At 33.3% G+C, this 27,962-nt stretch overlaps 1 protein-coding gene and 1 long non-coding RNA gene across 7 annotated transcripts in view; one reads left to right on the top strand and one right to left on the bottom strand.

Moving 5' to 3' along the window:
• AADAC (arylacetamide deacetylase) overlaps positions 1–15,655 on the top strand; it is a 52,704-nt gene extending 37,049 nt beyond the window's left edge. For all 6 annotated transcript variants that reach the window (XM_039857519.1, XM_039857518.1, XM_039857517.1 and 3 more), the window contains 5 exons: positions 3,903–4,064; positions 6,507–6,729; positions 8,787–8,856; positions 11,474–11,645; positions 14,268–15,655. In XM_039857519.1, coding sequence (XP_039713453.1) covers positions 3,903–4,064; positions 6,507–6,729; positions 8,787–8,856; positions 11,474–11,645; positions 14,268–14,861 — 1,221 coding nt within the window. In that variant the 3' untranslated portion in view covers positions 14,862–15,655. The remainder of the gene's footprint in view (positions 1–3,902; positions 4,065–6,506; positions 6,730–8,786; positions 8,857–11,473; positions 11,646–14,267) is intronic.
• Positions 82–26,460, bottom strand: LOC120598601 (uncharacterized). Its single transcript, XR_005651624.1, has 3 exons — positions 26,190–26,460; positions 23,907–23,984; positions 82–370 (listed from the first exon to the last, which is right to left on the bottom strand). It is a non-coding gene; the product is annotated as an uncharacterized LOC120598601 (long non-coding RNA).
• Positions 26,461–27,962: the final 1,502 nt, after the last annotated feature.

Genomic DNA, 27,962 nt, shown 5'->3' with positions numbered 1-27,962 from the left:
CCGTATATATGTGTGTGTTTATTTCTGGGCTCTCAATTGAAGTTTTTCTGCCAATACCATGCCATTTTGATTATTGTCACTGCTTTGTAGTATAATTCAAGGTCAGGGGGTTTGATACCTCTGATCTTATTCTTTTTCCTTGAGATTGTTTTGGCTATTCAGGGTCTTTTATGATTTCATACAAATCTGATGATTTTTGTCCTATTTCCTTAAAAAGTGCTAATAGAATTTTGATGGAGATTGCATTAAATCTGTGTGTATTGCTTTGGGTAATATGGCCATTTTAACTATGTTGATTCTTTCAATCCATGAACACAGAATATCATTCCATTTTTTTGTGTCTTCTTCAATTCTCTTTTGTAAACAGCTTCTGCATAAGAAACAGAAAAAAAAAAAAAACCATTAGTGAAACAAAGAGGCAACCAACTGAATGGGAAAAGATATTTGTAAACAACCACTCTAATAAGGGACTAATATCCAAAATATATAAAGAACTCATACAACTCAATAACAACAACAAAAATTCAATTAAAAAATAAGCAGAGAATCTGAACAGACACTTCTCCCAAGAAGACATGCAAATGGCCAACGGATATATGAAAAGATGATTAATTGCACTAGCTATTAGGGAAATGCAAATCACAATGAGATACCACCTCACACCTGTTAGAATAGCTATTATAAATAAGACAAGTAATAACAAGCATTGGAGAGGTTTTAGGGAAAAAAGAACCCTCATATACTGCTGGTGGGAATATAAATTGGTAAAGCCACTATGGAAACCAATCTAAAGTTTCCTCAAAAAAAAAAAAAAAAATCTAAGAATAAAATTACCATATGACTCAGAAATCCCTTTTTCTGGGCATCTACCCCTCAAATTTTGAAAACATTGATCCACAGAGATATATGCAGCATTATCCACGGTGGCCAAGACATGGAAACTACTAAAGTGTCCTTTGAAAAATGATTGGATAAAGATGCGGTACATATATACAATGGAATATTACTCAGCCATAATAAAAGATGAAATACTGCCATTTGCAACAACGTGGATGGATCTTGAGATTATCATGCTAAGTGAAATAAGTCAGACAGAAAAAAAAGTTAAAAACCATATGATTTCACCTATCTGTGGAATATGAAACTGAAAGCAACAAACAAGACAAATACAAACAATGACAAAACAAAAAAACTCATAGACACAGAATACAGTTTAGTGATTACCAGAGGGAAAAAGGGGAGAGAGGAAGGTAGGTAAGGGTAAAGGGGGTCAAATTCATGGTGACAGAAGATTTGATTTTGGGTGGTGAACACACAGTACATGTGTTATTAAATTTTGTTAACCAACGTCACCCCAGTAAATTTAATTTACAAAGAAGACTGCCAAAAGAAACCAGAAATAAGAAGAAAAATCCCTTTTCCTCTTTCCCATCTTCCAATCTCCTGCTAGTGCTCACCATTGGCAGAAATTAACAAGTATCCGGAGGACAAAGGGGTTTGCAAAGTTCGTAGAAACCCAACCTGAGCATTACAGAGAAGAGTATAAAAAGGTGGGATACAATCAGAGATACAGTAGGTACATTGCTATTATAAAAATTAAAGTAAATGCAAAATATTTTATAAATTGAATACAAATTAAGATAAAGGAAGCTCACCATATATCACAATGATAATATTATACAAATGTTACAAAACATTTTTAATTGAATTTTTATTTTAATTAAATTTCTGCTTATTTTTTAATTGAATTTTTATTTTTTAATTGAATTTCTAGTGACTTTATTGAGTACTTAAGTCAAGTGGATAAATTTAAGGTAGAAAGTATTATAAACAAATTTTAATCATTCCTAGGTGATTTTATCAATCGTAGAGATATTATAATTGATATTTTAAGACAGTTAATTATATTTCAGTATAAAGCAAATAGGAAATATTAGAAATAAAATTTTCAGAATAAAGATATATAGCAAATGGGTAGTGAACTAAACCCAAGCCCCAGCTCTCTTGCTCCAAAGAGAATATAGGGTGAACAAAGACATAACTCTACATTAGAAAATAGATTCTCCGCTAGTTGTAAGAAACTACTGTGGCAGAACAAGATAATTAGCAGTGTGCCTTCAGTGAGTATTATAATTAGCCTTTCGGTACAGCAGTTTTCTCTTTTAATATGTAGTTAGCATCAATTAATACTTGTGAGGAAAATTTAAAGAAAACACCATATATTGTTAAGGTTAGCTATTATTATTATTATTATTATTATTATTATTATTATTACTGATAACTTAGATGAAGAAACCAAGACTGCTGGAACGTACTTAAAGAAAAGACCTCAGTTGACTTCCTCATATTGCAAGAACCTAGTCTCTAGAGGCCAAAAAGGGAGGTTCAATGACAAGTGAAACAGATTCAACCCATTTCAGAGATAGAAAGCATCGTCACAGGAGAATGGAGCAAATCAGAAGTTATAAGGTGTTCAAATAGGCATAAGCGAAAAGTGCACAAGTAGAAACATCATCAAGTCAGGTTGTTGGGTGACCACTGGTTTGTTACGTTTATTTTTTTAAAATCTACTTTAATGTATTGCTATTACACCCAAAATGAATGCATAGAAAGTATAAAAATACTCATAGAATTTAACTGCTTTCTCAGTATGCTGCTTTAAAAGTAATATACTCCATGGAGTGCTTCAAAGTTTTGTATTTTCCTTTTTGCAAGTCAGTGTTTTCTAATCTTACAACAATAACACACAAGATTTCAGTAATATAAAATAAAGTGCTTACTTGAAAACTATAGCAATTATAAAAAATAGAGAAATTAAGAAATAGTCTTGTAGTTTTAAATTTAATATTATAAATTCATATATTTTAAATCTATATTTTCTAACTTCATACGCTAAAATGGCCTAGCATCAATAAGTATATCTAGTGCCAAATTTTCTCTACCTTCATTCTCTGCCAAAAGTAGCCAGGATTCCTTGAAGAAATGCTTATCTCCAAGTCACAGGAAAAAAGAAAAAAAAAAAAGGTGTGTACATAGAAAAGATATGGCAGGAAATACACTAAGACATCAATAGTAGTGATCACAGCAATGCAGAGATGTGATGATAATGATGATCTTTCTGTATTTCCAAATATTTATGTACTAGGTTTAAGAAAATAATTTTTTAAAAGTTATTTTAAAATTTTTCTATGTACTTCATTAGCCATCTGGAATGTTTTAGCTTTAAAATTATTTATATGGCCTTGGTCAAGTTATTTAACCTTCTGAAAACTCATTTTACTCATTGATGGAAAAAAAAAATACTGTTCTCATAGATTTACTGATTCAGATTATGTATATAAATCACTTAGCGTAGAGCCTGGATCAGATTAATGATTAATAAATTTCGCTTCTATAACTCTCCTCTCAAAAAATTATCAGACTTAATTGCTAACATGTTTGTCTCCTGCAAGATAATGTAAATTCTGTAGAGGCAGAGATGGCAGCTATCTTGTTTTCTATACTCTCATCTTAAAAATATGTTCATTTGTTTTCCTCTATTCTAGAACAACTTACTTTAGAATAAAGATTCTGCATCCTGTATATTTTCTATGGATTATTTCATTAGCTTTAAAGGATTTTTTTCTCTAAGTTGTTACTCAATACCCGTTTGTTCACTGGAATGCAAAGAAGGGTGTGATAGTTGATAGAACTTGCCCTATTTTCCAGTTATTTTTCAACCTCGAACTTTACTCACATAATTACTTCTGGATTAGCAAGTGAAATTTCAACCTTATTATGCCAACCCTAAAACTAAGTGAGCAACTCTGTATTCAGTTAGATACAACTTCTAGGTGAAGCTAGAGCACTACTAAGCACACTCTTCTGGCATATTAAGCAAGTTTGTTCTCTGTGTTCTGAAGACAGAGGAGCATAAAAACTACATCATGGGAAGAAAATCCCTGTACCTTCTGATCCTGGGGGTCCTTGTAGCATATTATGTTTATACACCTCCGCCAAGTGATTTTGAAGACCCATGGAAATTAATATGGCTTAATGCAAAAATGAAAACTATAATACATTTGGTAAGTTTGAAGTTTTATGAATTCACATGTATATGCAACCATTTGATTGGGAGAAATTTTTCCAGGACTTTGCTCAGTTTTTTTGATTGATTGATTGATTGATTGATTGAATCATCTTTTAAAAATGAAATGCTTCATATTTTGTTTATTTACTATTAAAAAACATTGCTTCCTTGTTCACTTGATTTGTTTATATATCAGAATCATGTTAAAAACAAAGAAAAGCGAGGAGGCATTTGAGTAGCTTTTATTAAAAATGCTTCGTTTAGGTAGTATTAATGTCATGACAATGATGTTTGTTTGAAATTCTTAGATGTTGTTTAGTATTTAATTTGTCAGCAAATCAGAGATCATCTGAGTCTGCAACACTGTCTTAGTAATAGACTTTCATGCAATCATTTTGAGATCCAGAGTGCAGACTAAGGGAATGTAAGTAAGCTCTCAAGGAGATACTCCATAAGCTGACTGGTTGGCAGATGTCCAGGATTAATGATGAAAGGCATGACGTACAGATTTGGAAGAGAAGACCCTGGAGTGTCAAGGCAACTGCTTGCCTGGCTGTGTCTCTGCTGCTGGCCTGTGAAAAAAGATATGACTCTCTTTGGTTTCTTGGGGATGTTTTCCTGTTTCTTCTTTGATTATTTTATTTCCTTCATTTAAAAAAAAAAAAACTTTCTAGAACTTAAATCGATGTTGCTATGACTACTAGGTTGATCTTTAATTTTTCATTCATTCAACAATTAAACTCTCTATCAAATCCTATTAGGCAAACAAAGAGTCTGCCCCCCACAGAGCTTACATTTTAGTGAAGAAAAATTACAAATTAGATTTAAATGAATGGTTAATTTCAGATCATAAGAAGTAGCTTGAAGGAGATAAACGGGAGGAAAAGAAAGTAATTTGAGAAGATGACAGGAGCGGGGCTGCTGTATATGTGGTCTAAAAAAGCCTCTTTGAAGAGGAAACATGTGCTTAACCACCAAATTATAAAAAGGAACCAGCACCAGCACCAGCACCACAGATGATCAGGAAAGTTTTCGAGCCGAGCCAGCAACCAGTGCAAAAGTCCCAACTGCAAAATATTGACAAGTTTAAGAAATCATGAGACATTTGGAATACATGGGGGAGTTGTCATAATTTAGTTAAAAGAGGTTAGACGTCATATCACACAGTGCTCTGTGGGCAATGACAGCAAATTTTGATTTAATTTCACATGCAATATAGAGCTATCAAAGTTTCAAGAAACAGAACAATTTTTTTTTTCGTTTTTGCTCTTTGCTCTATAATTTGCAATAGGTCCTTGATTATTTTTTCTTTGAGCTCTGCTATCACTTTTTAAAACATTATTTAAGCAATTATACATATTTTTTTAACTTTTCTTCTCAGTTAGCTTTTTTTTGTAGCTTGTCCACCATTTATGAATGTAATACATTTTCAGAACTCTCAAAAAAAAATCCACCTTTAAAACTATTTTAATGTCTTTTTTCATTCTTGAATTATCTGAATTATCCTGAGTGCAGTCAATTATTCTCTTGATTCATCTTGTTTTTCTTGACTAGTTTGGCTGGCTTCCTTCTCTGGCAATCTTTGAGTATCTGTTCATACATTTTATTGAAGGATTATGCTATGAACATTAAATTGCGAATCGAACTACTGAATTTTAAATCCTGGAAAATATCACTTACTAGCTGTGACTTTGGACTACTTCATTAACTTCCGTGGGCTTATTTTCCTCATCTCTGAATATAGTGATATTACCAACTTCATATGTATAAAAGTCATTAATATTATTGAGATTAATACACATAAAGTGCTTAGGACACTGACTTGTTCTATGGTGAAAGAACAGTTTGCAGGTAGCAGGCTGGCCTTCCTTTCTTCTCCCATCCATTGCTTCACCCCTAACCCTGCCTACCATCCCCATATGCACCCAGATTTACAACCACACTTCCCTGAGTCAACAACAGTCTCCTCCTCTGCAAGCTAAACTAATTCTTCTGTCTGGAAGGGTTTTTCCTTCAAGACTCAGATTAAATTGTTACTTCCTTTTTGAAAATTCTTTTTCATTTACTACTGCAGCAACTACTCCTGCTGTTTACTCCTAAAGCACCATGCGCAGAGCTCTATGGCAGCATTTACATTTTTTAACAGTTTACATATTATCTTTCTCACTTAACTCTGAGGTTCTTGAGATCATTTCTCGTGTTCTAATCTGTGTAACCCTAAAGTTTTGCAGAGAATTGACACATTTTTGGTGGAAAGGACCAAATGTGAGAACAGCCTCTGCCCTTCTGGTCCTTCTGAAAGGACCAAAGGAGATTTGTGTATGAAAATTTAGTTCACTGAACTTGAGCTTATTAAAGCTAATGTGTATTTTATATGTTCATAGATCTCTGACATCTGGAATTTGAATTCTAAGATGTGCATGAATTTCCTTTTCAGGCTAACTTCATCGAACTGCTGGGACTTTACAATTTTGTGGATTTCATCAAGATTCTTTTGCATGTAAAAGAAGTTCCACCAATCTCAGATGAAAATATCACTGTGACTGACACAACTTTCAACCACATCCCCGTCCGTGTATATGTGCCGAAGAAGCAGTCTAAAGCACTAAGAAGAGGTATCTTTTACATCCATGGTGGTGCCTGGACTTTCGAAAGTGCTGGTAAGTAAACGGCTTGGAAATTTTCTGTCACTGGGATAGTATGCAAAACTTTTATTATAAAATAACGTCTTGAGTAGGCATACAATGTGCTTCTGTTTAGAAACTACGAACTCTCATCTTCTCTTGTTTTGCTCTTCTGGCAAAGATTGACTCTTCCTTGAAGACTTTAATTACTCTCTTCCACGTACGCTTTTCTCATCAATTAAAGCTGAGAGCACAAAAGTTTTCATATTAATTGCGAACAGTCTGAGAGAGTATGCTTAGCTTTTTTTTCCCCTTCGATATTAGAAAACCGTCTAATGCATTAACTCGTTTACTCACATATTTACCACATGCCTGGCAATATTCTAGGAGCTCTGGGTATGTCTTTGAACAAACAAAACTACCTGCCTTTTGAAGCTTACATACTAATGGAAATAATCTCTAATCAGCCCATAAGTGTTATAAAGTAATAAATGTAGAAAATAATAGACCAGGGTAATCAAGATTGAATATGAAGGTTACAAATTTCTTGACATATAGAATTATAGTAAAAAGAGAAATATATTTAGATACATGACCACTGGAACAAAATTTCTTGACATATAGAATTATAGTAAAAGGAGAAATATATTTAGATGTATAACCACTGGAACAAAAGTCCCAATTGTGTGACTTTGAGAAAATCACCTAACCGGCTTGAGTCTCAGAGTGTTTGATATTCATCTGTTTACTTTAGATGAATGGGATGTTGATTAACTAAGGGAATGGAGACTGCATTGGGTTTGAATTTAAGAACTCTGAACTCCAGAGAGGGAAGAATAAATTAGTTTAAATTTAAAAAAAAATGTTACTGTCTTAAAATTAAGTAAAATTTTCTGTTGATGTGGGAAGTTAGGAGAGAGGGAGGAAAAGGAAGAAGGGAGAGAGAGAGGGAGAGAGGTGGGGGGAGAGAGGACCTGAGATAATCATCTTGCTCTGATAGAATGACTGAACGGGGGGAGGACAGAGACATAGTGTTGGGTGAAGGAATAAGCAAAGAGATAAAAAGAAAATAAATAAAAGAAAGCCAAAGAATGTGAGTCTCAAGAAAGATTAATAAAAAATAATTTTTTTATTAAAGTGTAGAGACACCAAAAAGCGAGAGGTAAGGACATTTTAAGAATGATTGCTGGCCTTAAAGGAACTTAATCATAAAAGGAATAAGCAAGTGAATGATAGATTGAAAGGACAGTTAAGTAAGAGCATTTACTTTTATTTTTTTGTTTTATATGAGAGAGACATAAATAAGTTCATAAAACTGAAGAAAATAAAGGTAAGTAATGGAAATGTTAGAAAAATAGATGGGCTGAAAGTGTTGACCAGTGAAGAAGCAACACAGAGGGAAGAAGAGGGAAGAAGATTCAGAGCACTGGTAAAAAAAATTGGATATACACAGGAGGATTGGAGATGGATAAGGAGAGCACCAACGCTTCCTCTTAGACAAGAGAAAAAGAGGCAAACTCAGGGCTTAGCTAGATACATTTTTAGGATAGTAGTGCAGATGCAAGCAGGGAATGAGGGAGTTGTAGCTTCGTATTTTAAGGAAATGTCTTTCTACCCCACTTACTTTCAGATGTTTTTCTCTTGACTCATGCAGATTTAAGTGGTCCTTTTGTGTTACCACAATTCCATTTATATCTCCTTGGCTCACACATCTGACAGTACATTGGTCAAGTCAGTGACTTCTCTTTTTTATATTTAAATGCCCATCACCTAACACAGACTCATATATCTCCTCCAGTTAAGAGAGTCTTCTAGAAAATGAAATTACCTTAGAGGAGCCAATGATCAAATGTGCAGGGCAAAAGATAAAAGAAACAAAGAGCAATTAAGAGGCTCATTGAGAAACTCAAGGTCTTCTGAGTTGTGGAGAGATGGTTTCTTACGACTACGTTTAGCATTAAATGTATTTCCCTAGTATTACAATATGAAGCAGGTGGAGAACTTCCAGAATACAAAGCAAGCACAAGATTTTTTTGTGAAGGGAACAGTCTCCTCTTCATTTTTTCATTCCCACTAACATCTTTTTATTTCAGCTTCACAAAACAATGACCTGTTTTCAAGATGGACAGCGGACAGACTTGACGCTGTTGTCGTATCATCCAAGTAAGAGCTGTGTTGGTTTGTTTTCAGACCACGTGCCTTACATGCCACAATTCTCTCAGCTTTATTGTACGATTATGCCAAATGTGTTTTAGTTATTATTGAGTAGGTGATAAAAAGTGAAGGCCAGGCCTGCCTAATCAGATTCAAGAAAAAAAATATGGGTATATATATGCGTGTGTTATTCAGGCAGGAAGGAAAATCTAAAATTTTAATTATACTATCCATGAACAAAACTACTTGGACTGGATTTTCTCTCAGTGTTTAATTCACAGATTTTAGCAATGAGAACCCTGGGACCATCTATAAAAGTACATCATAATAATTCCTACTTTAGATGGTCATTGTGAAGATAAAGTTGTAACATTCCTGAAAAGAACTTAGCTCCATATGTAGCACTTGAGTCTAAAATGTTAAAATGTATTATCAAATGAACAGACATGGTCAATGAGTTGGTGTAAAATAACTTGTTGGATCAGTAATCTGTGTTGAAGAGAAGATTTAGGACACTAAAATTAAGGGTGAATTGCTAGATAGACTAGGTCAGAGCTGCATATGCCTATCTAAACTTAAACTTCAGAAAGAAAATGTTAAAAGAAACAGCCATGACTATCAAGTTATTTATCATTATTATAAAGTTGGAACATAGTCATGTAGAATTTAGAAAATACGAGTTTATACTGTTTTGTATCCCAACTTTATTTTTTAAAAATTATTTTCTTGAAGATGGCAAGTCAAATGATCCTGTAAGATACACACCTATGTTAGATTCATTGAAATTACTAATGAATCACACATTTCTGAAAGATAAAATATACTTTAAAATTTTTATGCAAACACAGGTCTTACCTTTAAATATTTAATTTATATTAAATATCAATTTCATTGAATAAAAATAACATAATTTTGACTCTATTAAAATGGACTGTAAGCACCTGAACAGATGCTCAACATCATTAGTCATCAGAGAAAAGCAAATCAAAACCACAATGAGATGCCAATTTACACCCACTAGGAAAACTATAATAATAAATACTGGCAAGGACGTGGAGAAACTGGAACCCTCCATACTGGTGGGAATGTAAAAAGGCTCAGCCACTTTGCAAAATATTTTGGCAGTTCCTCAAAGGATTAAACATAGAGTTAGCATATGACAGCATTTTTACTCCTAGGTATATACACAAGGAAAACAAAAAACATGTCTATAAAAACTTGTATGTACATAGCAGCATTACTCATAAATTCCCCAAAGTGAAAACCCAATGTCCATTGACTGATGAATGGATTAATAAAATGTAATACAGCCATACAATTGAAAGTTGAAGATTAATTATCAATGGAAAAGAAATGCTATAACATGGTTAAATCTTGAAATTATTATGGTAAGTGAAAGAAGCCAGTCATAAAGGCCACATATTATATGATTTTATCTATATGAAATGTCCAGAACAGGCAAATCTACAGAGACAGAAAGATTAGTGGTTGCCTAGGGCTCGAGACAGAGGCAAGGTGAAATGAGAAGTGACTACTAATGGGTAGGATTTATTCTAGGGGTGATAAAATGTTCCAAAGTTGTTCTAAAGTGATGATGGTTGCACAACTCTGAATATACCAAAAATCATTGAATTACACTTTTTAAATGGGTAAATTTTATGATATGTGAATTACATATAGCTTAATAAAGTGATTAGATTCCAAATTTAAAATGTACATTCATCAAAAGATATATGTATATATACGTATACACATATCTTTTTCTGATCCAAAAATGTACAAATATGTATGTATGGGGGAAAGGCTAGAAAAGACAACATACAGAAAAATATATCCAAATAACCAATAAATATAAAAATTTAACATATATCTGGAACATATCAATTAAAATGATAAGGAGATAATTCTATATCCCCAAAATTATGCTAAAATGAAAAAGATATAAAATGCCAAGTGTTGGTGTTGATATGCATCAAGAGGTACTTCCATAAACTGCTGGTTCAGGAATAACTCGATACCACTACTTTCCAAAACTCTTTGACAATATTAAGTAAAGCAAAGCATATATGCATAACTCTGACTGTCAATAACACTTATTGATATATATCATACGTGTTCATCAAAAAAAATGTACTAGAATATTCATAGCGGCACAGTTTGTGAAAGCCTGAGATTGCAAGAAACTCAAATGCTCATCAGTATTTTGATGTATAAATGAGTTGTGGTATATTGACGTAACTGAGTACTCTATGGGGAGACAGAAGCACACGGTAAAGGAGATAAGGCTCAAAAACATGATATTGTACAATGGAAGCCCAATACATAGGAGTACATGCTATATGATTCCATCCATTTAAAGGGCAAAACCAGGCACAATTAACCTACGCTGTACACCAGGTTAGTGGATACTCAGAGGCTGAGAAGATTGGATAGAAGAGAATTTATGTGAACGATCTGGGGCACTGGTGATGTTCTATTTCAACGTCCAAGCTCTGGTTATATATATGGCTGTGTTCAATTTGGAAACTAAAGGAATTGTATACATAGGATATGTGCATGTCTGGCATGTGTATGCTTTAATGAAAAGTAAAAATATGAGCGACATAACCATGTTTTCTCTTCATAGCTATAGATTACTACCTAAGTATCATTTCCCAATTCAATTTGAAGATGTATATAATTCCTTAAAGTGGTTCTTACGCAAAGAAGTTCTTGCAAAATATGGCGTGAACCCCGAGAGAATTGGCCTTGTTGGAAGTAGTTCAGGAGGGAATTTAGCTGCAGCAGTAGTGCAAAAGGTATGATGCTCATCATTTCTAGGTTGTATTTTTAAAAAGTGTCTACTAATAAACTATTTTAATGCATATGTTAAAAGATAAATTCAAATATAAGGATAGTGATTGTCTGAAAATATCAAAGAGAATATTGAGAACAAATGCGTTAAACATCAAAATGTCAATCTGTGCTCCTGTCATGGATTTTTTTTTCTTAGTGAAATCATAATTGTCTAAATAGATTGTTGATTTAAAATTATATGATATGTGTCAGTAAAATATTACACTAGCCAGATGAATGAGATTATATACTTGCAAGACCATACAATGATGCTTTCATGCTATTAACTGTTCAGATGGATTCAACAATTTACAATGGAGAATTTCTCTATTGCCAGAAAAGTCACACTATTTTTAGAAAATTAATAGCACATTCAAAGATTTCTATGCTACCTACAAAAAAGAAATAAAGTATCAAGAGATTTCTTTATTTAAAATTGATTACTTTATATCATTTAATAATATAATAATAAATAATTTTTCTTTCCAGATTATATGTAAAATAGGTTTTGTTTCTATGAACAGGAAAAAAAAAAATACCATTGATTGTTTAAAATCTAATCTCATTTAGTACTGTGAGCCAGGAAGGGAAGTTACCTATGAACTTGGTGTAGAAGTTTGGATTTTATTAGTTGACTTGATAATAAAATATGGGTTTAAAGCAATTAAAAAACATTCATGTTATATGTTTCATTAAATATATATTTTTTACACTAAAAAGTGGGTTCAAAAGGAAATTATAATTAGGCTTTGTTCCAACAACAATACAGAACAGAAATTTGAAACTTCCCAGAGGGCATTTCTGAGCATTGGTGTAGGTTTTATAATATAGCAGAAAAAGCACTAGGTTAGGTACCAAGTATTAGGTTTTCTTGAGATGCAGTAATTTCCAGATGTGATCTTGACTGGTTTATTTAATCTTGCTAAGTACCCATTTCCTCAGTGATGAGGCAAAATGAACACTTTCAACTTTACAGAGTAGTTTTGAAGGTCATATGTACAAATTTGTAAATATAACTGATAACCTGTAATGATACCTAGAAATGGTCTCTAAAGTATCCAAAATGACCTATTTTGACCATTATAGTTATAATGTTAATAAACACTGCAATTTGCAAAATATTTGAGATATATTCAACATTTGTATTTTTATATAGAAGTTATATACATCTTTTATAGTATTCTATATTATGCACTTTGAAAAACATGTAAAACTGAATTTTAAAGTATGTATTTTCAAAAATTAAAACATATTTTCTAATTTTATTCTAACTTATGGATCACTTATTTTGTTCTCTCTAGTATTTGTTCACTCTTCTTTGCAGGCTACAAATGTACCTAGTACCTAATACCTAGGCCTGAAAAGGACAGAGTGATTTCGAATAGAATGTTTCACACAGAAAACCTGTCCTAATCACTTAAAATAGTATGTCACTTTAGAATCAAAGCCAATTCAGAAATCTCTATTAAGTGATCCTTTCTCTCCATGGCAAAGCCTATTGGTAGACTAGTATTTTTAATAAACTCTTAACATTACCAAAAGAGTAAAAAGGTCAAGTTTATGCAGTCCTTCTGGCTGTCATTCTTGGTATAAAGGATAGAACATTAAATTTTTAATTAGCAATATTGCTAGATATTTTTGCATTATCCTTAAGTACAGAACAGATAATTCTCAAATTAAAATTATCTTTTTCCTCAAAAAAAGTAGAAATAGAACTACCATACATTCCAGAAATTTCACTTCTGTGTACCTATCGGAAGAAAACGAAAATACTAATTCAGAAAGATAGTTGCTCCCCTGTGTTCATTGCAGCATTATTCACAATAGCCAAAAAATGGAAGCAACCTAAGTGTCCATCAATATATAAATGAATAAAGATGTAGTGTACACACACACACACACACACACACACACACACATGCATGCACACACACTAAACTATTACTCAGTCATGAAAAAGAATGAAATTTTGCCATTTGTGACTATATGGATGGATTTAGATGGTATTATGCTAAGTGAAGTAAGTCAGATAGAGAAGGACAAATGCCATATGATTCATTTACATGCAGAATCTAAAAAAACAAAAACAAAACACAAAATAGATTCGTAGATATAGAAAACAAACTGATGGTTGCTGGAGGAAAAGGGATGGGTTGATTGGTAAAAAAGGTGAAGGGAAAGAAGTGGTACAAATTTCTTTTAAAAAATAAATAAGTCACAGATATGTAACATCCAGCATAGAGAATATAGTCAATAGTATCAGAATAACTTTGTAAGGCAACAGATGGTTATTAGATTTATTGTGATTGCTTTGTAAGGTATGTAAATGTTGAATAACTATATTGTACACCTGAAAATCATATAATATGGTTTGACAACTCTAATTTTAAAAGTATTCTTTCATTAAAGAGTTTCTAGTTCAAGAAGCCCATTTTGAATATTTGAAAGTTTGTTGAGATAGTATATTTCAATTATTACTAAAGTCTTTTTGAGATTACGAATTTACACAGAACTTATTTTGTTATAGTTATTTTATAGTTTTACAATGAAAATATTCTGTGAAAGTAATCTTAATTGTTCCTCAGATCTTAGATGATCCAGAGAGCAAGTTCAAACCCAAGATCCAGTCTTTATTTTATCCTACCCTTCAGATTCTTGATATGGATACACCATCACATCGAGAAAATTCAAATTTTCCACCGTTCAGACAACTCACAGTCAGGCTCTGGAGCGAATATTTTTCAACAGATAGATCACTTGAAAAAACCATTCTTTCCAACCAACATGTACCTGTGGAATCAAGTCATTTACTTAAATTTGTTAATTGGAGTTCCTTACTCCCCAAGAGGTTTATAAAAGGACATGTTTATAATAATCGAACTTATGGTAGTTCTGAGCTATTAAAAAAATATCCAGATCTCTTGGACGTGAGAGCGTCTCCCTTGTTGGCTGATGACAAGAAGTTGCGTAGTTTATCTCAGACCTACATCGTCACATGTCAACATGACGTCTTTAGAGATGATGGACTCATGTATGTCACCCGACTTCAAAATGCTGGAGTTTCAGTGACGCATAACCACATTGAGAATGGAATCCATGGATTACTTTCCTTTTCGGGACTCAAAATTACTCACAAGATGAAAAATCAATATTTGAGTTGGCTAAGGGAAAATCTATAGTAAAATACATATCAATGACATATTTTAAAAATAAAGTAAATCCCAAGACATCAGAAAATCTAGATGTTAGAAATTGGCCTTTCTTGGAATGGTCTAGTAAGGTTCACATGTAAAATCATAATTCTTAACTATAAATAGTCCCTCTTCTCTTTTTTCGTTCTGAGGAATTTCATTCAATTTTCTAAATTGTTTATCTGCTAGTTCTCTAAGATTTTTCCTGTTAACATTGTTAATCTTCTTAAAATGTCTTATTTTCTTGTATATTCTTTTTCTGAGTTGGCTATTATTTACGATTGCAGAAAAATTAATGCAAGCAAATATTGCTCATCTAAGTAATGACAAGATTTTAATCAATGGTCTGAAATACTCCTAACTCCTCTATGTAAGTGCCAATTTTTTTCCAAAAGCAATTGCCTCAGTTTAATGCCATTTTATTGTAACTACTCACTTGAATATTCTAGCTAGGCAGAAACGAGGTATGGCAAAAGATGAGTTACATATGAGGCTATTCCATTTTATCGGGACTTCAGTAGCTATCCCAGAAACTCCAATCAATAGACTTATGTTTCATTTTCTAGGACTATGTCACCAGGAATTTTGCAAAATGGGGGTTTTATAGTTGAGAAAATTATGTTTTCTTAAGCTAAGGAGTAAGAAAATAGCCCGCAACTAAGAGAATGTGTTACACATATTTATAGCAATAAATTGTTTTAAAAATACAATCTTGGAATAATTTTCTGAGTAAATAAGGGAATTGAAAGTTAATATTAAATGTAATGAATATATATACTGAATCTGTGGTCTCAAATTGGTTATCTCTGTACCATGTACAAACAAAAAAAAATGTGTTGATTGCTTTAAAATAAACTTTTGAGCTTATCCATGGCTGGATTGTTCCATTTGTTCCTTCCTCAAGGGTAGGAGGCAGTGGCTCTGATATGAATGCTTACAAACATCTTTTGACCGGAGAGCTGAGTACTCAAAAGTCACCTATATTTTCACATTAAACAAATATTCTCTTTGACAATTAAAGTCATAGGGGCATAAAGAAGACAAGAGGAGAGAGCCAGAGAGTTAATGTACTGGGATTCATGAAACTAACATTCTGAAAGTAGTCACTATATCTGATAAGAATGATAACATTTTTAGAACAGTTTAATTTTTACTGAAATTTAATGGCAATAATGCAATTTCAAAATAGGGTTATCCCTTGGGGTTGGGGAAGGGTGAGACAAAACAAAACAAAAAAACCTAGAAAATTCCAAGCAATTCCACTTTCAGGTATTTTCTCAAAACAAAATAAAACATAGGTTCAAACACACACAACTGGTACAGGTATGTTCCTTTTAGCTTTATTCATATCAGCAAAGAATGGGGGGAATTCCTTCAACTTTTGTCTTTCTCTTAAACTTTCAACAACTGAAATGTAGTGCTTACTCGACGTACACTGCTTTCATTATTTTTCTTCATACCATAAGAGCTGGAGGTGAGGCATGGCTTTACTTATTGTTCCTTACAGACTACTCCCTCTGACTCCAGCCCTGTTCAGGAGTCAGAAAACTACAGCCTGCAGGCCCAATACCTTCTGTTGCCTGTTTTTGTACAACCCTAAGCTAAGAATGGTTTACACATTATAAAGCATTGTAGCGGGGAGGGTGGTGGGGGGAGGAAAAATAAAAAAAAAAAAAAGAGGAAGAGGAGGAGGAGATATGTGACTGGCAAAGCCTAAAATAGTTATCATCTGACTCTTTACAGGAAAAACTTGCAATAGACCATACCACCACAACCCTTCCTTTTTGGGGTAATATCTTCTGAGCCCTGGATTCCTTCACTTTATGTCTCAAGAGATTTTATCTTTGAGCTCACTGTCAACGTCTCATGATTGTATTGGTAGTGTTATTTATTTAGATGATCCATTAAGCATTCTGGTCTCCCAACTATTTGATATGTTGTCTTGAATAAAACAGTCTTGGGGTCATGCCCTAGAATGTGTCATGACCAACAACCGTGCCCCTTTTATTATCTCAGTATCAAGCACTCCAACTCATTCCTGTTTTGTCTCCAAGCTCAATAATATTAGAAACAGGTGGAAACTCAAATTCATTGATTATAGCAATGTTTCCTCACTTCTCTCATAAAATTTCTTATTATCTGAAGTATGGATGACCTATGGTCAGAGTAATCCCTCTCTTGTGTAATCAACTCCCTTGTCTCTTTACTTAACTACTTGTTTGTCACTACTTCAAGCTGAATAAGTCCATCTTTCTGCCTGTTCTACACATCTACCTTTGCAGATGAACGTGGTTGAAGGAAAACAAAGAAGCATGATAAAATGTCCCACTTGAATCAAAACTACAAACTTCACATATGCCCTTAATGATTTCCAGTAATCATACTACAGTTTTCCAGTCAACTGAGCCTTCTAATTTACTCAACTACTTAAATCTCCTCCACTTTGACTCCACCAACCTTTATCTCAGCTGATAAACTTGCTTCCTGTTTTATTGAGAAAACAGAATCAATTCAAGCAAACTTTCACAAGTTCTCACCCCACGTTGACCCAAGCACTGGTATCCTCACCCATACAGTCTATCTCACCTCCTATTACTAGAGATGAACTAAGGATTCTCACCTCCTTGTAAGTTTTGTTTTTCTGTTTCTGCACTTGATCCCAACCTCTTCTGGATTCTCAAAGGAGTTACTCTAGTTCTCTCCTTTCTATCCTTCATCGTCATTTTCTCCCTCTCTAGTGAACTGTTCTCTTTAACATACAAATATATTTCTTTTCCACGTATCTTAAAAAGCAAATAGCAAACAAAAAACAAAACTTTTTCAACATCACTTTCTTCTCCAGTTTATTCCCTAGAATTTTCTGTATTTGCTGTCTCTATTTCCTCTCACTTCATGAACCACCAATATTGCCTTTTCAAGGTTGACAGTGATCTCTACATTGTTAAATTCAGTCATTCACTCCCTCTTCCTTTAAATACTTTCTTCAGTTGGTTCCAGGTGGTCAAACACTCCTAGATTCTCTCCTACCTCCTGGGCCACTTGTTCTAAATCTCAGTGGCTAAATCTATCTGTGACCTCTTCTCGGTGAAGTGCTTCCAGTCTCAGGACTTGGACTTCTCTGGTTCTGATCTCTAGTCATAAGGCTTTACATGGCCTGTATGCTGAAACTCCCAACTCGCATCTTCAGCCTGAATTTCCTTAGTTCCAGATTAGTCACCTAGAATAGGCAGTCACCTGCCTAATCACCACTCATTTATTATCTCATTTTAGTAAATGGCAATGCCCAAATCCTTTGTATTGGCTCAGGTCAAAACGATATTCAAGTCAAACCTAATTCCAAGCTTTCTGTCATAGTCTATGCGTTATCAAATCCTTTATACCTTCAAAGTCTTTGCAGAATTCAATTATTTCTTAACACCTCCACTATTAATAACCCCTATGACACACCATCGCTTTCATTTTTATTATTCTCATAGCATCCTAATAGGTCTCTCTGCCTTTACTCTGTCCCCTTAGATGTTACTCTTAACACATCAAACAAGACGACCTTTTTAAAATGAAAGACAGAATTTGGAGCTCTTCTGCTTAAAATCGCCCCGAAGCTTCTCATCTCAGGCAGAGTATAAAATAAATTCTCACAATGACTGTAGCTAGTTCTTACAATGTCCCACTCTGTCCTACACACAATGTAGGCTACTATTTATCTTTACTTTCATTTCATATCATGCTTGCTTTCTATATTCCAAGTACTCTGACCTCTTTGATATTCCTCAAATTCCAATCTTAGGGACTTTGCTGTTCCTTTGTTTTCAACAACCTGCCCTCGGATGTCCACATCCTCAAACATTACCTTCTCATGGAGGCCTTTTATCATCACTCTATTTAAAATTATATACTACCTGTTCTGTCCCTACCACAGTGCCTGATTTTTTTTTCTTGCCTTCAAATAGGTCAAACTTAATTTCACCTGTTTGATTGCTTCATAGAATTTATTACTCTCTGAGATGATCTTGCTCCTTTATTCACTCAGGTTAGTGTCACTGGTTTTTGTCATTCGCATACCTTGCCGTTTCTTGATAAGGTAATAACTAACACATAGTTTTTTCATTCTTCTTTAATCTGTTACTAGAAACAGAATGTGAGATCCATTAACTAATCTACCTTTTGTCATCATACTCTCGTTTGCAAGCAAGAAAATCAAACGAGCAATTCAACTAACAAATAGACAAAAATTGTTAACAAAGATCTTATTGCTGAAAACTTTCTTAAGATTTTTTTCACAAGCAGGCTACAGTAATGGGCAAATTCTAAAAAGTGACTAAATCATTACTATAATAATGTCAAAGAGTGAGATTAGTGTTAGAAATGGAACCCTGGTGGCCAGTCACAGTGTTCTCTGGTACTGTGGTCCCCATTCATGGGGAACCAGTGCCATTAGTTCTCTTATCTATTTCAAAAACAGCAAGCAAGGAAATTTTCTAAACAATAAAACTTTATGCAGGGGATTTAAGGTGTGCCATACTCTACACCCTCAGTGCACTTATACATTCTAATATTTTGGAAGGAGCAAAGAGTTTGTTTCATATTGTTACAGAAAAAGTAAAGTTAGCTTGTCTCTCTCCATGAGATTTCAATGTACAGAAGCGTTAAGAAACACTGCTTTAGAGAGCGAAGAATATTCCTTGTTCACAGGCAAAACTCCAACAATATTTAAATGATTCAGTTTCCCAGTGGATATCACTTATGGAGCACTTAAAATGTATCAGACCTAACTTTAGGCGATGTACGTCTTAGAATATCCTAGATGTATGTCATAGAACTAACTGAGTATATAAATATAAATATGTATGTGTATGCAGGAGCACATGTGTGTATGTGTATATATATGTAAATTTTTCTCACAACTTTATGAGGTACATAGTAATATTAATTTGTATTTTGCATAGAAAGAGAAAATAAATTATGTGCGTTCCCAACGTCACATGGCTAATAAGTGGCAGAACTGAAAATCAAACCCCAGAAGTGCCAGCTTCAAAGTCTCTGCTGTCAATTATTTAACGATATTGGAAGCTACTTTTCTAGGTAGGGTACTGGAAAGGAGAAATAAGTAGGAAACAGTTAATTACATAGGTCACCTCAGGCAAGTCTCAAGGTTCCTGGATCTACCCTGAGGTTCCACCGTTCCACTGTGAATAGGGTATAAAGCAGATTATCGGAAGTTAATTAGGCTTGGTTATTTACCATATAAGCCAATCAACACCTTCATCCAGAACATATTTCTGATGTACCTCAATAGTGTAAACAACATCTAACAGAATAACCACTGCAAAATAACCACTGCAAATAGTAGTATGCATTCTTCCAAACAGACCGAGATTCAGGCTGGTTTTTGCCCTAAGCATACATGTTGGGGAAGGAGCAGGAGAGTGTTTGAGCTGCTCAAATACCCAGTGTAACTAAGAAGGTGCTTGGGTATTTAGAAACTCACTACTCTGAAGAGGGCATAAGGCACAGGAGCCAGGAACCAGAAGGATTCAGAATTCTTCTGTGCTCTAAGCATTTTAACCTGGACATGAGGAGAATCTGCCTAGCAACCAAGTAAAAGAAAGCAGTGAGGAAAAAAAAAAAAAGCCACAAGTAGTGGCTGATGGACTTAAAACATTTTAGCTCAAACATGGCAGTTCTTTATTACCAAATGCCAGGAAATCACCCAATATTGTTGCTTGAGCACATAATTTATAACTACCCTTCTAGTCTAAATTTTTATATATTTGGCATGCCTTTTCAAGTGTTTTTTTTTAAATTTATTATTATTATTGTTTAGAGCGGAGTCTAATCTTGGTAGGCATTACTCTAGATAGGAATGTCCTCCCAGAACTGGTATTCACTTCTTCTTAATTATGACTGGAATTATTTCTAATAGTATTTCTAATTCTCAGCTCTTTGTTTTCCCTAGGCTCTAAGCTAGGGTATCATTATTAAATAAAAATATAACTCTTCTTGGAAAGCCTAAGTTCCCTTAAAACTCAAATCCCTTATAAAAGTTTGTGAAATTCTGAAGGGAGGCTGAGGGTGGGCTTCTCATTCATTTGTCAGTTTCTTGAAAACAGGAGTAGTTTTTCTTTTATTTTTTGGTACACTTAAGGCTCTGAAGAAAATATGAGTTGCCTTCATTAAGAAGAATAACTTTCATTCTAGCACTATTTTCTTTCAGCAAACATCCATTGAATCCATCCAGAGAGTGTTTCTGAGTGAGAGATCTCCCTCACAAGTAGAGCCTTAAATAGCTGACTCCATAAGATGAACACATACTGTATTTTGTCTCTAGACAAGTTACTCTTCTCTTCCAAGCTGAGGTCTCAGATTTTCAAAAGGCCTTGAGCTTCCCATAAATCCTCATGTGGTGACACACACTTTAGAGAACCCCATTCCACTATTATGTCAGTTGTAAGACCCAGCAAGCCTGCCCTCTCTCCTACTTCCGAGAACTGAAGAAACATAGATTTAACTATGTCTGGGTGAGCCAGACATACCAGTATCAGTATTTTGTCATCCAAAAAGGATCTTAATATTCTTTTTAACTCTAAGCAACTCAAGCTCCAAAACTATGCTGCCTGGTAATTAAACTCCCTTCTTGCCCCAAAAGTGGCTAATCCTATACAATGATTATTATTTCCCAGCTTTTTGTCTTGGGCTTTAAAATTCTGTGCCTGTAAAAGACCTGAAGTTAGAGAATGTATTTTATTGTTTTCTTTTCGAACCCTTCTCCCTAACTTGTGTGTGGGGGGGTGGGGGGCTGAGGAGGGAGGGAGGTGAGAGTCAGTTCAGCAAGATGACATGTGGGTTAGCCTTTCAACTATGAATTTTAAATTTCAGTAACTATCTGCTCTTGCATTTCCTTTATCCCTAGGTTAAGATGCACAGTATCTATTTAGAGATCTAACCACAACTGTGTAAGTTTGAAATCTTTATTCTATGAATTAAATACCAATTTAAACAAGTATATATTTTTAAAAATCTCATACAAAAGAATTGGCAGTGAGATTGAATTGTGACTACTCAGAGTACAGGAGACATTACACCTGGGCTAGAGCTTAATCAATAATTTGGAATTGGAGACAAGGGTTAAGGGAATTGGAAACACCTCACTTGAATATATTTAAGTCTTAGGCTGTTAGAAAACTTCTACTTTCAAATCTAGTTGAGATTAGTAGTATAGATTAATATATTAGCTAAATCTCACTTATTTATAGATCGAAAGGCTGATTTATCTTTTTCAACATTTCTTTAATTATTAAGGATTAACGCAAATGTGATCTTTTTCTTCTTGTGCCAAAGAATGGTTTGCAATGGCTTGGTCCCATAATTGTTACACAACAGTTATCATTTCTAGATAGATTAACACACACAAATATATAATACCTCCCTGAAAAAAATAGCTCTTACTATAAAATATTTCCCCAACTAATCAAATAATCTTGAAGTAAATAGAGATGTTTAGAAGTTTCAATCAAACTATGAGCCCACAATAAGAATAATACAAGAGCACTGAAACTATTTATTGTTAAAATACTGATCTATATAATTTGTATAAAAATAAGACATCAGTTATAATATTCTAATTTTCTTTTTAAAATAAACTTATTATAAAGAAAATTAATGGAAAAGAATTAAGTGGTAACTAAAAGTTTATACCTCCAGAATAATGTATGACTTCAATAGTTATTCTCTTAGAAAAAAATAAGAAATAAAACAATCAAATTACTTTAGATTTTAGCGCTCAAGCAATTTTCCAATAGTGCAAAGAAACTGAAATTGCTTTCACAGTCAGGAGAAAACAAGATAAAATTCAGTAAAAAGAAAATAAATAAAATTAGATTCATTCAGTTTAAATGTAACTTTTCACCAAAATAAAAGAAGCTGCAGATTGAGGATTATTTCTTTCATTTGTTCTTAGTCTGCCCTTGTGGTCTCCAGAAAACTGACATCAGCATAAGTTAAAATGACGAAGCTATATAATAGTCATGATATAGATATACATAATATATATGCAATGAAATCAAGTTTTAACATCCCTTTTAAAAGGGTTTAGAAGGTCTGAGACAACTCCAATTAAGCATACAAAAAATTTGAAAGTAAAAATAAATGCCTCAAAACCAACATCTTTGATCATATTGAAGTTATTTTCTTTAATTCCTAAAATTTTAAGTTTGAAAATACTATACAAACTATATATTTCAATATTTTAATATTTTTATTTTTATTAACTTTATAGAAATTAGATCTCTGAAGAAATTGTCAAAAAATACTACGCAAAACAATTTGGCTGAGGGCTTTTTTGCATTCATTCAGTGTCCCGTGAACACATTTCAAAAGCATTTCTTTTTCACTTCTTTACAAAAAGATGGGGTTCTGATTGTCTGAAAGAGGAAGAGACTTGTTCTTACAAGTTGCTCTGATGGAGCTATGGCAAGCTAGATGTGAATTTCATTGCTGATGCTGTCATCATTCATTGAATTTACCCAAATGTTAAATGCCAATGTTTGTAGGTTGTAAAAAGTGTCCAGTGATAACTATCTCCTGGCATATCTTGATAACTTGTAGGTCAATACTAGTTATTAGTATTATAAGTTCTTAAATTTTAAGTATTTAAACAGGTAATCTTTAAATTATATTAATCAACATTACACTTGATTTAGTTTTTTATACATTACCCACAGTTCTTTCATAAATTAGAAGATTTGTCTTTGTTTCGTTTACTTTATGGTGGGGCATTTGGTTTTTAGCTTCCATGTTTAAGTGGGTGAGTGGATTCTTAAATGAAATAAATAAACACAAATGTTGTAACTTCAATACCAGGTGACATCTCAGGTTTCAATATGACTATAACCTTTAAATAAAGTACAGTGTATTGTTTCAAGACAGAAAGCAAAGGAAAACCAGGTGGGCACATAACTACATAACTACGTTTTATGCACGCGCGTGCACACGTGCACACACACACGCACGCACGCACACCCAGAGTTTTCTTACCAAGGCTTCTGCCTGTAATGCTTTGGTGACCCTAAACAAGGCCCCCTCACTTTTTGGGATATAGTACAGCTTTCTCACCTGTAAAATAAGTATAGAAGCTGGCCAGTATTTTTCAAAATGACGTCTACAGACATATTTCTAAATATCCACAAGTCCTCCAGGAAAATTTTAAGTAACCATACGTGAAAATTGTGATTATTTAGATGATGGTCTTATACCTGGGCATGGCCATGAAGCCAAAACTTAAAGCAGAGGCTTTGAATTTATAAAAAAGAGTTTAATATTTATAGTCCAAGAACTTTTGTAGTCCTCAAAGTTATTCTTGACAGTTCACAAATGTTTAAATTTGAGACACATTTCTTGAATTCCTTTCGGTATTTAATATTTATTTAAAAATGATATTCACTTGCTTTAAATGGAGCTGCCAGCAGAGGGCAGAACACCACAAAAGAAAGACAAATTAATTTTTCTCATTTATATATTTTTGGGTGCTCAGATCCTATAAGCATTTCAAAATAAACAATTCAATGTAGAAGACTGTAAGGTATGTGATGTCTAAAAAAAGCTGCAATGTTTGCAAAATAAAACTGACAACCTTCAGGAAGTGCTTGCTGAAATTTCTAGCATAACAATGGTAATCTGAAGTGCTCCTCGGAAGAGTAGGGGGAAGGGATGTCTCGAACTCCGAGGGAAAACAAAAGCCAAAAAATAAAATATATTTGCAACATCAATGATATTGAAATAAAGAATATAAAAAGTTTCAAGGAAATATACTCTATGAAAAACCAAGTCATTCTAGTAAACCTTCAAAATAATTGAGCTTGTGCAAAGATGAGGTTATATTAAAAAAAAAAAAAAAAGGCTGAACAATAACAAAAGCAAATGATCAAAAGACAGACTGATGGCTAACCAGGTTTGGAATGAACATACTCCAAAGAAAAAGATTCAGAGTATTTGGACTAATCAATTTACCACCTAGTTCCTCCTGACAGAAGGAACTAGCTGGTAACTGCAAAGACTGATGTGTTTGTTTTTAACTAAGATAATGTACTAATTAAAATGATAGGTTCAAACTCTGTCTCCAGTAACAAATAGTTAAAGATCCATAAATTTGTTAAGATCACTAAGAAAAGCAACATTCGAAAAATGTTAAATACAGTGTTTATTTTTAAGCCACTATAATAGCTACCCAACTATTTACTATACTGATGTTGTTTTCCTGAACTGATTTTTTTGAGTTTTCTTTAATTTGGTCTGAAAAATTGAGTACAACACAATCATGATATATACTGGTTAAACTGTTTCATTAAACAATTAGAACTAATTAAAATTTCATAACTGAATAAGCATTTTGTTATAAAACATATCCTATAGTAAATTTCTTATTCATATATTTTTTATTTCTGTACATAGAATCTAGAGGGGATATACTTCTAATTAATAATGAGAATATGACTTTAATTTTTAAAAGCAATAATATTTCTTTATAAAGAGAAATTTTTTAATCTTAAAGAAGACTCATGGCCTTCTATATTCATTCCTGATTAAGCACAGCCAGAATAAAAACAAAACTCCAGATAAAAACAAAAACTGCTCATCTAAGTTAGATCTGCCCTTTCCTCAATTACCAATAATGGAAAAATAACCAGCTTAAACAACTTTGTAGGAAAGATACAACTGACCTGGAGTACAAAGACAAACAGCAGAACAGGCCATATTATTTGTGACGTTAACATAAATAAAAGAGAAAGCAAACATCTCTCATTGCTTTCATAGCACACAAGATTAAAAGCAACAGCTGGCTTTGCCTTCCTGAAGCCATCTATCATGAACACGATTGCTTAACATTGATTTACAGAGAATGCTTTTTTATAAACTGAAGGTGCGTGGAGAAGAGGGGCTCAAATCTCCTTTTAAAAGGAGTGTTAGAATAAGTGTTAGAGAACATTAAAAACTTAAAATAATCAAAATCTTACTTATTTCTTGATGTACTCCTAAAGATTGAAAGCTAATTTAAAAAGACATGAATATCTTTCTCAATATGTGAGCAGACATCACAGTACCCCCCACAATCATCTGGTGTCTTGCCATGAGTAAGAGGGCTATGCTTGGGATTGCAGGGTGACAGCTGGGTAGAACAAGGCCAAGACTGATGACGGCTCAGACCCTTAACTTTTTAGGCACTTCAGAAGGAAGAATACGAATTTTATATCAAGCTCCAAGATGACTCAGCTTAGCCTATCAGGCCTTCCCAAGTCGGGGTGAAGTCTGTTCAGTACTTACTTACAGAATTCTTGCTCCAAAGACTGCACTCTGCATCTGTCCTTATCATTTCTCTCCTGACGTGTTATTCTTTCACCATGTTCGCTCCTAGTCAATTGGCTATTAATGTTATCATATAAGAGTCACGAGCTATCATACAAGAGTCAGAGTAACTTCAGGGGTATAAATTAAACACAATTAGATTTAGCAAAAGTATGAAGTTTGGAATTCGCTGTTTCCAAGTTTACTTACCTTCGAACTAGGCTAAAATTAGAGTTGTGTTTGTTTTCTCCTTAGTATTATTAATCATTAAGCATTTAAAAACTATTTATGTTTGCCTCCAAAGTCTGACACTGATCAGCTTGTAATTCCATTTCTAGAAACTAATAAAAATGACAAAATAAATTATGCCCAAATCATACCAGAACTTTGATCAATTAATACCACTTGGCTGAACATATCCTCTTTATTTCTCTGCTAAGAACTTTATTTGCAATAATGATTGTCTTTTTTTATTAGTAATAGTTTACCTATTTTTTATTTCTATATTCCCTTCTGATGCCTATCATAGTATTTTGTACTTAAAAACTAAATAAATATTTCCTGAATCAGTTTAGGGAATGAATAAATAGAAAATGATTATATTCAAACAAGTCTCTATTACCATCTTCACAAGTAATATGTTGATTTTTGTAAATAGAATATTTATGGTTTCATGATTAATATATTTAATCTTTAATGAAACTGAGTTTTGAAAATATGATGTTTAGAAGGTTAATTTTGTATTTTAAAATCTAGTGTGTAGAATTTTTAAATCATGACAATGTTCTCTATTCAAAAGTAACCCTCTCCCCAAGAATAAAAAGTTATACTTCTATCTTTATTTCATTTAATAGAATGTATATCAGCCCTCAGGGAATTTTTTCACCAAATATTTATTCTTTATAAATTAAAACTACCGTAACTATGTCACATAATAAGTTACATTTAGATGTAGGGACTAAAGCTTCCAGTGTCATTTCATAAAAGCAGAACAAACTCTTGTAAAATGTTTATTTTTACCCAGCTATAATTTATTACTGAGCAAGATACGAATCGAAGTTAGCAATTCTCCATAATTTTATTATTTTAAAAGCATGTCTAAAATGGCAAATTATTTCCACATTGGAATTTTAATCAATTACACATGTTCTAGTTTATAATTTATTTATTCAGCAAATACTTAATTTGCCCTCGTGTGTCAGGCACGTCAAGTATATAATGATTATTTGTTTTTGTTCATCCTGTTTAGCTGGGGATCTTTTGATTTCAAGTAAAAGCAGCACATTTCAGGCAGCTAAATCATAGAGCAGTGAGTGGAGGAGGAATGTGAGAATGGAGATTATTAAAATACAAAGAAGGGCTCATAGAAAGCCAAGGGCAAGAGCCACAAAGAGCAAGAATTCATGGGAATTCCAAAGGTAACATCCGCAAAGAACCTGTTTTTTTTGTTTGTTTTTGTTTTTTTCCTCCAAGGGGAGAATTTCTCTACTTTGCTATGGACTCTCATTTAAAATGAAATAAATGATGCAGCAACACCCTTTATTTCATAGAAAAAGTTGATATATGTATGCTTAAGCTTATGCTCTTGGTGCTGCCTCATTTTCTCTGTTAGCCAAAGTTTTCAAAGAGAAATCTTATTGTTGGGTTTTCTTTTACAAACTAGGCCATTTAGGTCAAAACACAAGTGGCCACTCCTAAACAGCTTTCAGAATAAAGGCTGACTAGGTCAGCAGGGCTTCTGAGTGAGTAGTA

This window comes from Pteropus medius, unplaced genomic scaffold (assembly GCF_902729225.1).
Source record: "Pteropus medius unplaced genomic scaffold, Ma_sr-lr_union100, whole genome shotgun sequence".
Classification (NCBI taxonomy): Eukaryota; Metazoa; Chordata; class Mammalia; order Chiroptera; family Pteropodidae; genus Pteropus; species Pteropus medius.
Note: the sequence above shows the minus strand (reverse complement) of the source record. Positions and strands in the feature narration are given on the sequence as shown.